Source organism: Ursus maritimus, unplaced genomic scaffold (assembly GCF_017311325.1).
Source record: "Ursus maritimus isolate PB19 unplaced genomic scaffold, ASM1731132v1 scaffold_19, whole genome shotgun sequence".
In the NCBI taxonomy this organism is placed as follows: domain Eukaryota; kingdom Metazoa; phylum Chordata; class Mammalia; order Carnivora; family Ursidae; genus Ursus; species Ursus maritimus.
In genome coordinates, this window is record NW_024424341.1 from 28,230,164 (window position 1) to 28,243,827 (window position 13,664).

The 13,664-nt window shown below is 45.8% G+C and overlaps 1 protein-coding gene across 1 annotated transcript; it reads left to right on the forward strand.

The window, feature by feature from the left end:
• The first annotated feature begins 3,909 nt into the window (after positions 1-3,909).
• Positions 3,910-12,593, forward strand: LOC103662057. Its single transcript, XM_008689707.2, has 5 exons — positions 3,910-4,094; positions 9,965-10,293; positions 10,845-11,138; positions 11,468-11,536; positions 12,204-12,593. The coding sequence occupies exons 2-5, from the start codon at positions 10,161-10,163 to the stop codon at positions 12,506-12,508; spliced, it is 801 nt and encodes a 266-aa protein (XP_008687929.2). The 5' UTR covers positions 3,910-4,094; positions 9,965-10,160; the 3' UTR covers positions 12,509-12,593.
• The last annotated feature ends 1,071 nt before the right edge of the window (positions 12,594-13,664 follow it).

Below are 13,664 nucleotides of genomic sequence, written 5' to 3' on the forward strand. Positions count from 1 at the left end.
TCCCCAAGTGCAAAATGTTGGGGCCAGGCGCATGACGCAGGCCCACCCCCGCCCCACAGGTACGTAATTTTTTTTAGAATGTAGTTGTTTCCGGAATACTTGGGTTGAATTTCTGTAAGGCCAACAGGAAGCAGGCTGTAGCATAGACATGGTCAGGAAACTGAGCTCTGACCAGCGGCCACGGTCACATATGGGATGTCTGGTAGAAATGAGTGAAGAGCATCAGGAAGTGGGGACTCGAGGACTTGTCATGAAGCTGTTTCATTTTTGGGGGAAGGAATGAATGGAATTATGGGGGTGCTAAAGCCCTCCCAAATGCCCCCAACCCCATGGGTGCCCCCACTTGGGTTCTGGGGATAGGGCTGTTGCTCATGGGAGACCCTGTTATGGGACCTGGGAGAGGGGGGTGGCAGGTAGTTGTTGGCACCTCTGAAACATCCAGCTCAGTCCTAGACATGGCTGCTGTCCAAGGGATGGGGACCCCAAGGAGCAAACATGGAAAGGCGAGGAGGACAGGACTCCTTCCTGGAAGATTGCCTGAGGAGATGCCCCATCTTCAGAAGTCTAAGGAGGATCAGGCATGGGCCAGCTTCTCATTAGGAAGCTACTCCCATCCATTAGGCTGCCTGGGCAGCCAAGTGCTACTTACCCAGAAACGAGACGAGAAGTGGAAGGAACGGCCACAGGTTCTGGAATCAGGCAGACATGGGTTCTTATCCTGCTCTGGCTTCAGCTGGCTGCTTGAACCTGGGCAAGTTATTTGTGACTCGGTTTCTTCACCTATAAATTGGAATAAAAATATTTATGTGGCACACAGTACATCAGATTTAAATATTTATTAATGATTTGAATTTATTGATGTTATTAAAATTTATTAAAATTTAGATTTAATTTTTAAAACAACATAGATAATATAAAAATTTAAACGCTCCAAAAAATATGCATTAACAAGTCATCCCCCACCCTTCTTTACCTTCCAAAGTAATTAGTTACCTGCTATATCACAGGATAAATGTTACTTGTGTTAATAGCTACCATTTATCAGGCACCTGTGTCAGGATGGTGCCTTATAACAACCCTACATTCACCCCTGTTTGGGAAACAGTGTTACCCCCATTTTGGGAGACAGGAAGCAGGCTCAGAGAGGCAGAACATTTTGCCTGGCAATATACGACCTATAAGGAGAGAATCCAGATTTTAAAAAACCCAAGTGATTTCATGTTTGTAAATCGCCTAGAACAACCGATATTAACGCCTCCTACCCATACACCTGATGGTGTTCCGCCAGGAGCTGGGCACACAAGCTCCCTGGGAGGGAATGAAGGAGGGTGTGTTTATATCCAGACAGCCATCAGAGAGCACTAGTAAAAACAACAGTAGCAGGGACCAGACTAAGTCTGCTAAGTTCTTTACTTGGATTGTTTTAGACTCATACCTACTCTCCAAGGTAGGTGCTGCTGTTCCCATCTTGTAGAAGATGAAATTCAGGCTCAGAGAGGTTAAAGAATTTGGTTAACTTCTTACGGCTTAGAAAAGAAGTCGCAGAGACAGGATTCAAATCCAGGCAGCCCCACGGGAGAGCCTGTGCTCCTCCACACCTCTACCCCAGCCCCCACCCCGAGAGGTGGCTAAGAGAAGGTGAAGGGTCGGAGGGTAGAAGGTAAAGACCTGAAGGGATAAGAAATGAAAGTCAGGAGCCAGGTTCTGGGGCTAGGATTCCAGAAATGAAGAGCTGATATTTGTCTTGTAGGAGCTGCGCGTTTGTTGAGATGATGAAACCACCCGTGGAAGGACACAACTAAGTCAGTGGTAATAACAGCATCACAGCTAGCGGACTCACTGTTCAGGTTCTCTACTGCGGCACACCCCCCTCCCCAACAGGGATTTAAAACACCAGTCATCTGTTTTGCTCGTGAATCTGTCGTTTGGGCCGGGCTTGGTGGGGTCAGCTAGCTTCTGCTCCATGTGGCATCCATGGGGTGGACTGAAGGGTGGGGGCTGGAATCACCTGAGGGTTACTTACATGTCCAGCAGTGGCGGCTGTGGGTGGTCATCAGCGGAAACCCTACACGTGGGCTCTGCCTGTCGCCACTCGGCTTTCTCCCAGCATGGCAGCCCGGCTGCATCATTAGTCATAGACGATGCAAATTAAAACCACAATGCAATACCGCTACACCCCTACGAGAATGTCTAAACCAACAAGACTGAATATACCCAGTGTTGTCCAGGATGCTTTCATACAACCATTTTGGAAAAGGGCTGGGCAGGTTCTTCGGAAGTGAATCATCCACTTACCGTAGGACCCAGACATGCAACTCCGAGGTAAGCACCCGAGGGAAAGGAAAGCGTATGTTCACAGCAGCTTTATTTGAACTAGCCAAAAATGAGAAACAATCCAAACGTCCATCAACAGGTGAACAGATAAGTAATTTATGGTATGCGGTGAAATACAATTCAGCACTAAAAATTAACTATTGATACATGCAACAACATGGACAGCTCTCCAAGTTCTTAGGCTGAGTGAAAGAAGCCAGACAAAAAAGTGCAGGTACAGTATTATTCGATGTATATAAAAGCCTAGATAATGCAAAGTAACCTGTGATGATAGAAAGCACACCAATGCCTGAGATGCTAGGGGTGGGGTGGAGGGAGGGATGGCAGAGGGGCATGAGGAAACTTTTAGGGTTGATGGATATGTTCAATATCTTGATAGTGGTGTTGGTTTCACAGGCATATACATGTCAAAATTAACCAAATTGTACGCTTTAGATATGTGGAGTTTACTGTGTGTCAATTATATCTTAACTTACAAAATGAATACTATGGTGGAAAAAGGAAGGGTGTGTGGGGTGAAATGCATTGTGGCCGCCATCTTGGAAAATACAACCTTCCTCATTCAGCAGGTGTTTCAACCACGTGTGTGCTAAGTACTTTACAGCAATGGTACTAAGTCCACCCAGCAACCCAACCGGAAGGGAAGATGAGGAAGTGGCCACCTCTTTATTGTTATTATTATCTTGATTGTGATCAGAGAGCCAAGAGGTCTTGGTCTCTAAGAGGGAAAGTTGTCTCAGGGCTCGCACTTCCTGGGACACATCAGGAAGCAGAGGCGCCCTTTAGAGAGCAGCACGATGAGGTGGAAGCTTTGTGGGAAAGTGTCAGACATGGCTGCTGAACTGAGAAGCAGGAAGGGAACTGCAGAGGGGCCTTGCTTGGGCAGGAGTGGTCCCCCCTTCTGCTACATTTGTCCCTTTGGACAGGTAGATGCCTGCCCGGGACCCTCTGGTAATTGCATCTAGCTTTCCTCTGGGAACCACTGTATTATGACTTGAAGCCCTCAAAGATCAGCTGAAATTGCCCCCCCCCCCCCCGCCCAAGCTTCCAGAGGGCCTGGCCAGCCCACTGATCACAGTGACTGGCTTGGGCAAATGCATGAGCCAGGCTAGGTCAAACAACATCAGTCTTGGATCTGTGCTCTAAGTAACAGGAAGCAGACTTTTCCTTTTCCCTGGGGTTGCTATGCTGGCCAGCCGGAGCCTTGGGTGCTGGAGGGCATCTTTATACCACATGTGGAGAGCCTGCCTGAGAACCAAACCAAAAGATGGATGCAGAACGGAGAGAAGGAAAGGGATGTGTTTCTGACATCACAGTTCAGGCCTGCGGATCCAGCCATCCCCAAAGCTGGGACCTCTTCAGGACTTGTTTTAGGGGCCAATAAACCACCTCCCTTGCTTAAACCAGTTGCACTTGGGTTTCGGTTTCTTGCAAATCAAGTTGTCATCTGTGCTTCGACCCAGCACTCAGATGCACCACCCCCACCCCTCCAGGGGCTTTCCGAGAGACCCGGATATTGGGGTTGGCCCGCAACTGCACTGCGCCTGTGTCTGCCCCCCACCCTCCAGACCTAGGGAGGAAGCAAACACCAAGCCCCTGGTTCTGGGGCTCCAGGGAAGGCTCAGTTTGAGAAGCACTGCCCGCTCCGTCCAGTCCCTGGGCGGTTACGGAGATGGCAACCCGAACAAAGCTTTCGAGCAGAGTCCTGGCATCCTGGCGTGGTTGGGCCCTGCGTGTTTGGCTACTGCTCTCTGTCTCTGGTGAGGTCCTTCCTTCTCCCTGTCCCAGATCCTAATTAGGCCTCTCTCTCCTTTTTAATAGGGGTGGAGGGCTGCACAACCGACAGACCCTGGTTTAGGAGCCTAGAAGGAGTGGGCTGTGGGCTGGAGAGTGGCTGGTGCACAGTCCCATGGACCCCTCACTCCCAGCCCCTGTGATGAACCCAGGCCTGAGTGACAACAGGGCACCGGGAAGGTGGGGGAATGAGGGTCTGGGCCTGGACTGGCAAAGGTCTTGGGAAGGGCAGTTGAGGGATGGGTGGGTCGGCACTAGTACTTGGGGAAGGGGGACAGATCCCTTGTGCAATGCTGTCCAATGGAGCTGAACAGAAATAGAAATTTGTGACATTGATTAAGCGCTCACTGTATGCTAGACTTTATCTCATTTAATCCTTATGACAACTCTGTGAGGTAGGTTCTACAACCCTCACTTTATAGTGACACTGAGGCTTACGTGAGGTGTCCACAGTCACAAGCTAGCAGATGGGGAGCTGACCCGGGAGCCGCTGTGGGTCTGGTGGAAGTGGTGGAGTTCCTGCGGGAGAGGATGGGCTGGGACAGGACAGAGGCATCAGCAGGAGCAGTGGGAGGCTGGGGGCCATCGATGAAGCAGGAGGTGACCCGGGCTGGGGAGGCTTTGGTGGAGGGGAGGACAGCTGGGTGACAAGATCTGCAGGACCTGGGGACCGAGACTGGTCTGTAGGCTGGTGAATCTCCGAGGATGGGGAATGGAGGGGGTGGGGAATCTTCCTCACTCTAATTGTGTGGAAAGGAGACCAGAGAGAAACTGAGGCGTCCTCAGGGAAGAGCTACCCCAGGTGCGTTCATACAGGAGCCAGGAGAGAGGGGAGGAAAGTGGGGTTAGCTGGGGGTGCTGAGGGCAGACCAGGCTTTGACACAGGAGTGGTCAAGGTCAGTGCTGCAGAAAGGTCAGGAGAGATGAAGTCCAGGAGATCCTCTTATGTACTGGTTGTGGTGGTCAAGTGCGGTGGGTGAGAGGGGCTTGTTCTTTTCCAAATGTGAAACTTTTAATTTCTGACTGTAATAGTAAAGCCTGAAAAATACACTTAAACAGAGGTAGAAATATTAAGAGGTGTAAGACCTCCCATGATTCCAAACCCACACACTACGCTATTAATGGTTTTAAAATTTCCTTCAGATTTGGGGATACGGACCAAAACAGACACATACCTATGTAAGAGAATTCCCATTGCTCCACATCTTTGCCAAACCAAAATATTACCTTTCATTTTAGCCATTCAGGTGTGTGTGCACCTGCTTTCACTGTGGTCTTAATTTCTGTTTCCCTGATGAATAATGGGATTGAGCGCATTTTCATGTGAACTGAACTTTAGCATATCCTGTTCTGTGAAGGGCCTGTTCAGATTTTTGTTTGTTTTTCTATTGGTTCGTTTGACTTCTTGTTAATGATTTATAGGTCTTTATATAATCTAAATAGAACTCCTCTGTTGGTTATATGCATTGTATCTTCCATTCTGTGGATCTTCTCACTGTTGTTAATGGTGTCTTCTGATAAACAAAGGCTCCCAACTTTAATGTTGTTTAAATAAACGTTTTTCCATTATAATTGACTTTTTTTTTTTGGTGTTCTATTTAAGAAATCTTTGCCTACTAAGATTTCTTTCTAAGATTTATGCTGATACTCTCCTATGTTTTCCTCTAAGCTTTATTGATTTATGCTCCAGATTTAGATATATAATCCAGCTGAAACTGCTTTTTGGTTGTACTCTACAAAGAGTAGAGGTTAGAATTCACTTCTTGTGCGTATCAAGTTCACCTGGCACCACTGATGGAAAGGACCGTCCCTTCTCCACAGTCTTGCAGTATCCCTTTGTCATAAAACTGTTCACATGTTTTGGATTCTGTCTTGTGCTCCACTGACCCCTTGTCTATTCTTGCACCAACACCACACTGTTCGCATTACATCAATCCTTTAATGGTTTGGTTCCTGGTAGTGAAAGTCCTTCAGCTTTGCTGTTTTTCAAGATTGCCCTAGATATTCTAGGAACTTTGTATTTCCATAAAAATTTTAGAATCAGCTTATTTTCCACAGAAAGACCCGCTGGGGCTTGATCAGAACTTTTTTGACACTGTGAAATCAGTTTGGAATAACTGACAACTAAAATACTGAATGTTCCAATACATGCACAAAGTATATCCCTCCACTTCTTTACATTTTCACAGTTTCTTTCAATAATGTATAGATTTCAGTGTAGAGGACATGCGTATTTTTATTAGATTTATTTCTAGGTATCTGTTGTTTTTGATGCTATCATAGATATTATTAATTTCATTGTGTACTTGTAGCTAATGTAGAAATGCAATTCATTTTTCTATCTTCACCTTATATCCAGTGACCTTGCTAAACTCATTTATTAATTCTAATAGTTTATACACTTAAAAACTTATTATGAATACCAGTAGGTTGTCTACAAAATTTTTATTTCTTCCTTTCCAGTCCTTACGTGTTTTTAGAAATAACTTCTGTGAAGTATACATGTCATACAATTCACCTATTTTAAGTGTACAATTGAGTTTAAAAGCAGTTTTAGAAGGGTTATTTAGAGGTATGTTATTTTCCAAACACTTGGGAACTTTTCAAGTATCCTTCTGTTACTGATTTCTAATTTAATTCCATGGTAGTCAAAGAACATTATTTGTGTGACTTGAATCCTTTTAAATGTATTAAGACTTGTTTTATGGCTCAGAATGTGATATACGTTGATCAAAAATCCATGGACATTTGAATTGTGTTTTTGGCAGTTGTTGGGTAGATTGTTCTATAAATTGCATTTAGTAAATTGGTTGATGGTTAAAAAAAAAAGGGGTGTGATGGTATTATTCAAGTCATCTTTATCCTCAGTGATTTTCTGTGTACTTCTATCAAATGTTAAAAGATGGGTGTTGAAATCTCTGGCTGTTATTGTGGATCTTTCTGTGCAGTTCTATAGTTCTATTACTTTTGCTTCTTTTATTTAAAAACTCCATTATGTACATAAACGTTTCGATTGTTAAATTCTCTTGATGAATTAAGCTCTTTAACATTATGAAGTAAAACTTTTTACCATCAGTAATACTTTGCCCTGAAATCAACTTTATCTGATTTTGATAGTTTTTTTTTTTAATCATAGTACCATGGTATCACATTTCCATCCTTTTTCTTTCAAACTGTTTTTGTCTTTAAGTTGGGTTTCTTGTGATGGAATATAGTTGGGCTTATTTTCTTACCCAATCAAGACTTTTAGTTGAGGTGTTTAGACCACTTACACTTAATATGAATATTGATATGGCTGGGTTTATGGTAGACTGACCCCTTTACATCATTAAGTGTACATCTTTATCTCTCATACCATTTCTTGCCTTAAAGTCTACTTGGTCTGATATTAGTAGAGCTATACCAATTATATTAATATTTTTACTCTCAATGTTTTGAGGTCCTAATATTTAGGGTGTGTCTTTGGTTAGCAGGTTATAGTTGTTAGATTTTGATCCATTCTACCTTAGTCTTATAACATTGAATTTAGTCCACTTATATTTAGCATAATAACTAATATATTTGGGTTTATATCTACTCTATTGCTTGTTTCTTCTTCCTTTTTCTCCATTTGTTGTCTTCTTTTGGATTCTTTTAAAATATATCATTCCCTCCTCTAGAAACTTGCTAATTATACATTCATTTATTATTCTTTTAGTGGCTACTCCTACAGAGTAAAATATGCATTTCTGACTTCATGGTCTACTATAGTATTACTTTGATCACTTCTCCAATAAGGCTAAGATGTTAGAGTACTTTGCCTCCTCCCAACTTTTGTGTTGTTCTGGTAAGACATTTTAAGTCAATATATATTTTAAAGACATTAGTAATGCTTTGTGCAGACAATATTTATTTATATTTAACTACATATTTACCCTTTCTAGCACTCTTCATTCCTTCATGCATTTCCTTATTTCCATCTAGGATCACTTTTCTTTTGCCTGAAGATTTCCCTTTAGGATTCCTTTTGTGAAAGTCTCATGGTGAAAAATTCTCTCAGCTTTTATCTGAGAACACCTTTATTTTAAAGACTGTTTTCATTAGGAAAAATAACAACAACAAAACTATGTTGGCAGTTTTTTTTTTTCACCCCAGAACTTTAAATATGTCTTTTCATTGTCTTCTGGCTTCCATCATATCTGATAAATCAGCCCTCAGTCTTAGTGTAACACAGTACATTGATCAAAATCAAGAAGCCAACACTAATATGCGATTTAACCTACCAATTTCACTCAAATTTCACCAGTTCTCTCTCTAGTATTCTTTAGAACAACAACAACAAAAATATGGTCCAGGATCCAATCTAGGCTCACGCTGTATTTAGTTATCGCATTTATTTAGTCTCCTTTCATCTGGAACAGTTCCTTAGTCTTCACTTTTCATGACAGAGTGCAGGCCAGTTATTCTGTAGAACATCCCTCAATGTGGGTTTGTCTGATGTTTCTTCATGATTAGATTCAGGCTATGCATTTTTGACAGGAATACCACAGAAAGGAGGTTGTGTTCTCAATGCATTATATCAGGAGCCACATGATGCCTATTTGCCCCCTTCCTGCTGATATTAATTTTGACCATGTGGTTAAGCTGTGTCTGCCAGGTTTATCCACTATACATTACTATTTCTTTCTCTCTGTAGTTGGACAAGTAATTTGGGGGGAGGAATTTTGAGAATCTATGAAAATACTGATCTCAACACACACACACACACACACACACACACACACACACACACACACACACACACAGCAAACCAAACCAAAAGCCCAAAACTTTTCATCATCTATTGATGCTTCTTGCCTGAGCAATTATTACTATGGTGGCTGTCAAATGGTGGCTTTATAATTCCAGAATTCCTTCTACAATTAGTTGGAAGTCTTCAGAATGCAGTTTTAATAGAGTTCCATCTACTTCTCCTTTGCCTTGTTCCTAGGGGTTCCTTTGAGGTTTTCAACTGAAATCCTGGTGTATACAGCAGGGTATTTCCTTTTGAGAGAGGGTGAATTCTGATCTTTTATCTTCTCAGCACTGTGACTCTGCAAAATTCTGCTCTGCTTTACAGAGGTCTGGGCTTAACTTTGAAGGTTCCCATCTTGTAAAATTTCAGACTTCAGTAAATGGCATGAAAACTGAATTTGGAGGCTTCTCAAGCCTTCAATTTTGTCACTCCAGCCTATGAAACTATAAAAACCTCTGCTAATTTCTCTTGTCTCACCTGCAGTCTTCTGCCTGGGGAAAACCTGGATCCTTAGCCTCTTGCCAGAGTCAGCAAATGCAAGTGGCTGGGAATTGTCACTTTGCATCTCCACGGTTCTCCCCTCTCCACAACCTCATCCCTTCTGGCCACTGTTGTTTCTGTAACTCTCTTAAACTTGAAATATCACCTGTTTCTCTGGCTTTTTTAGTTATTTTCACTGGGAACATTATTTGGCTGCCAAGTACTCCATCCTACCCAGAAGTGAAATTTCTACATTTTCCTTTTTGGGGGCTGCAGAGTATTGCATCATATGGGTGTCTTTTAAAAATTTAACCTCTCTTCTAGTTATAATTATTTTCTCATTATTATAATGAGTACTGTAATAATCATCTTTGTAGGTATACCAATATACACGAGTTCAATTATCTTTGTAAGATAAATTTATGGAAATAAAATTGCCAGATCACAGAGTATGATTTGCCATTTTGACAGGTATCGTCGAATGGCCCTCTAGTAGGACTATACACTGGGCTGAGCTGACAGTGTCTAAGAAATGACCGCTGAGTTGTTTCAAGTAGGTCACTATCTTCTCTGCCTCTTCAGGTGCCTCAGAGGTCTCCCAGCCCTCTCTGTTCCAGCCTCAGTCTTCTGTGGTGAGTGGACAAGGCAATCCACAGATCTGGTGTGTGGTGCAGGGCAGCCCTGCCACGGCTCATGTCTTGTCTTGGTACCAGCAGCTGACAGAGAAGGGATTCCCCCAACCTATGGTTTGGGTGTGAATCCTCGTTTCCTGGCAGAGATGGACCCAGCCAAGAATGCCGCACTCCTTACCGTGGGCAATGCCAGCCCAGCTGATGAGGGCACCTACTACTGTGCCCTGTGGTTTTCAGGCCAGTATGTCTTTGGAGAAGGTACCCGTCTGCTCTATCAGGGTGAGTCTAAGAGTGTAGGGACCTGGTGACCCAAGTGTGTTAAGAAGACTGCAGCGGAGTGGGTGGCAGTGGACAGAAAGGTGTAGATGGTGGAGCCCCTGTAGAGGAAGCCTTGGTTAGTAGGGATGAGGGGAAGAGAAGGAAGGTCTAGAAGACTAGACTGCCAGCAAAGAAAAGGCTCATGCTTCTGGATGGTGGAATCCACTGGGAGCATTTGAGGATGGACATAGACACCTTAGGCCCAGACTTTTGGGCCTGGGAGGGGAAGCTTAATCAAGAACATTAAGTCCATTCCCTTCCCTTGCTCTGTAGGAAGGATACTGGAGGCCCAGAGGTTGAAAAGTATGTGGCAGAGACAAGCTCAGAGCTCATATTCTGGCCAGAAGGCTAGCTGTGGAAGAAAGCAGATTCTGAGAAAGGCAAGGGAAGGCCATAGAGGAAGGGAAGAAGTGTCTCCAGAGACCCCAGAAGGAAGGAGATGCAGTAGGACTATGAGTTTGGAAGAGGCTGGTGGTATTGGGTAACATGCTTCCTCCCTTCATTCCCTGCAGCTAAGATGCAATCCCCAGCTTTCCAGCCACCTGAGCTGAGCCTGTTCGTCCCAGCCTCTGGCCCTCCCTTCCATGTACTTTGTGTGGCCCTAGGACACAACCCTGACCCTCTGAGGGTCTCCTGGGTCCTGAATGGCCAGTATCAGGAGGAAGAGGACTCCACTGGAGGAGCTGGGGATCCTGTGGTCAGCTGGCTGCAGCTGAGTCAGGAGGTGGCAGGAATGTCTGTGACTTGCCGAGGCTTGCACCAGACTGGAGTCTCAGAAGTTGTGCTGCCCCTGCCCTGCAGCCAAGGTGAGAACAGAGGACCTAGGGGGTGTGCTCCAGTCTTCGTGACGTAACCACCTGGAACACTGACATCAGGTCCCCCCTGGCAAACTGGAAGGTCAAGATAGGCACTGTATGTGTGGCAAAGAACCCTTGGCTCTGCCCCAGCTTCTGGGTGAAGCCTAGATGTGGCTTTGGAGCCTATGCAATGATGTTGTGGGACCAGCTATCCCCAAAGCCCTAATACCCACTCTGTCATTCCTGGCTTCTGTGTTCTCTTCTGGTGAATGCCTCTTTATTTCCTTTGGGGGATACAGAAGAGGGAAGCTATTTGAAGGGCATCTGCTCTGTTCCAGGGTGTAGAAGAAGGCTAGAACCGGAGAACTGGAATGAGACTCATGAGAAGAGTGGACACACTCATCTAGGTATGGACCCCCAGACACTGACCCGGGACCTGGACCCCCTAGGTGGCAAAGCCATGACTTTTCACCATCAACGACCCACTTAGCAAGCATTTATGGAGTATTAAGTATTTCCCAGGGCAGAGAGATGACTGCCAACAGTCTGAACATTAGTAAGTCTAGAAGGGTAGGTCAGATACTGAACCAATGTTTAAAATGCAAGAAAAACTGCTGTAAGTGTTTTAGGACAGGAACACGGGATATTCAGGAGCGCAGAGAGCAGAGGGGCTCTCCTGCAGGAGGGTCTGAGAAGCTCCCAGGGACGATGCAGAGTCAGAACTGAGCCCTCAGATTCTGGCTGGAAAGGGTGTAGACCCAGTCACGAGCAGCCGGGTCTAGTCCCAGTTCTACCCTCAACTCTCTGTGGCCCGTTGGGTGAGTCTTTCACCTTCTCTTGGCCTCAGATCCACCCACTGATCTACCATCCCCAGTCCAAACCGTCTTTGCCCTTACAGATCTTAAGTCTGAGTTTTTTATGTGTAAAAATGGGGAGTAATACCACCTCAGGGAGGATCAAGTGAGCCAGAGAGAGCTCTTCAGAAGGAGGCAGTGGCGGGGAGAAAACCATGACGATGCAGTGTCAGAAGGCTGGGCAGGTCTGACTTTTGCCCTGTGCCCATTTCCCTCGCAGTGGAGTTGGAACAGACCCTCACTGCTGCCGCCTACTGCTACCTGGGACTGCTGGGTGCAGCTCTGATCTATGGCCTGATTTTGGCTGCCCTCTGGAGGATTCGCTGCCATTGGGCCCACCCTATGGAGCCACTCACCCGAGATGGTCAAGGAGCAGCCCTTGGTTTCAGGATGCAGGTGGGCAGAAAGGGCCCTCCTGCCAGGGCCCCAGTGCGCAAGGGGCAGAGCCACAATGGATTCCACATCCTCCGAGGGGCTGCCCGTGCACCAGACCCTCCCTCCTTGCTCCAGCCAGCTTCCTCCTAGTCCGCTGCCTTTCATTATCTCGCGGGTCCCCCTTTTCCTCCCAGACTGTCCAAATTTCTTCCTAAATACAGGGAATTTGAGAAGCTACTGCTGTGCTGTTGGTTGTTCTGGGCAAGGGAGGGGGGATCCCAGGACCAAGGCCAATAGCTCCCAGGGGACACCTGTCCAGGGTCGGCAGACTCTGGGGGACAGGGCAGCCACCCCAGCCTGGAGCCTGATGGTTATACAGGTCCTGAAGCCAATCTGGCTAGTCAGAGGGAAACACATATGGCAGACAATCACGTTTCGCTGCTGAGAAAGCCAGGTCACACCCACCCTCTCTCACTTCTTCATCTAGTTGAGAGTTGGGTATCTAAGGTTCTCCCCTTTTTGGTTAAAAATCCTTTCATTCTTACCCCACCTTTTTTTAAAGATCTTATTTACTTATTTGGCAGGGGGAGAACACAGGGAACAGGAGAGGGAGAAGCAGGATCCCTGCATGACCTGAGCCAAAGGCAGACGCTTAACCGACTGAGCCACCCAGGCGCCCCTCTTACCCCCTTTTGAGAACAAATGCCAAACGCCTCTGAGGATTGAAGTTGGTCAAGGATCTTTTACCAGAAAGATCACACAGAATTTTACGGTAGGGGGATTCATTCAGAGATGGCTAAGGCAGCATGGTCCCCATGACCGCTGTAGTGACCCCTTGAGAGGCCAAGTGCAGCGAGGCAAGGTAACCCACCTTCTCCTCTGTGGGAATACCAGTGATGAGCAGCCTCACCTGGCATCTCATTTCCCATGCTTACACCACAGAGGGGAGCCTCTCCAGGACTCTCTAGAGCATCTGGCCCCAGACTCCTCTCATTCAGGGTGCTGGCCTCCCAGAGCTCCCTACATAGCGTTTGTAGTTGGGGCTCAAAGGCCCCAAGCCCTCTTCCTCCTTTCTTCTACACTACACCTTCTCCCAGCCTCCATGCTACAACTATGTGGCACCTGCCGAAAATGGATCTGAGGAGTTCTGAGAAGAAACCCTGGTCCCAGGACCCCTCAGTCCTCTCACACTGGGCATCTCAGCACTTGAATCCTGGTACACACATATCTACTTTGAGAAATCCTTCCTATCATGCCAACTCCTTAAGCGAGGACTTTGTAATACCCCGATGCAAATTAGCTTTGC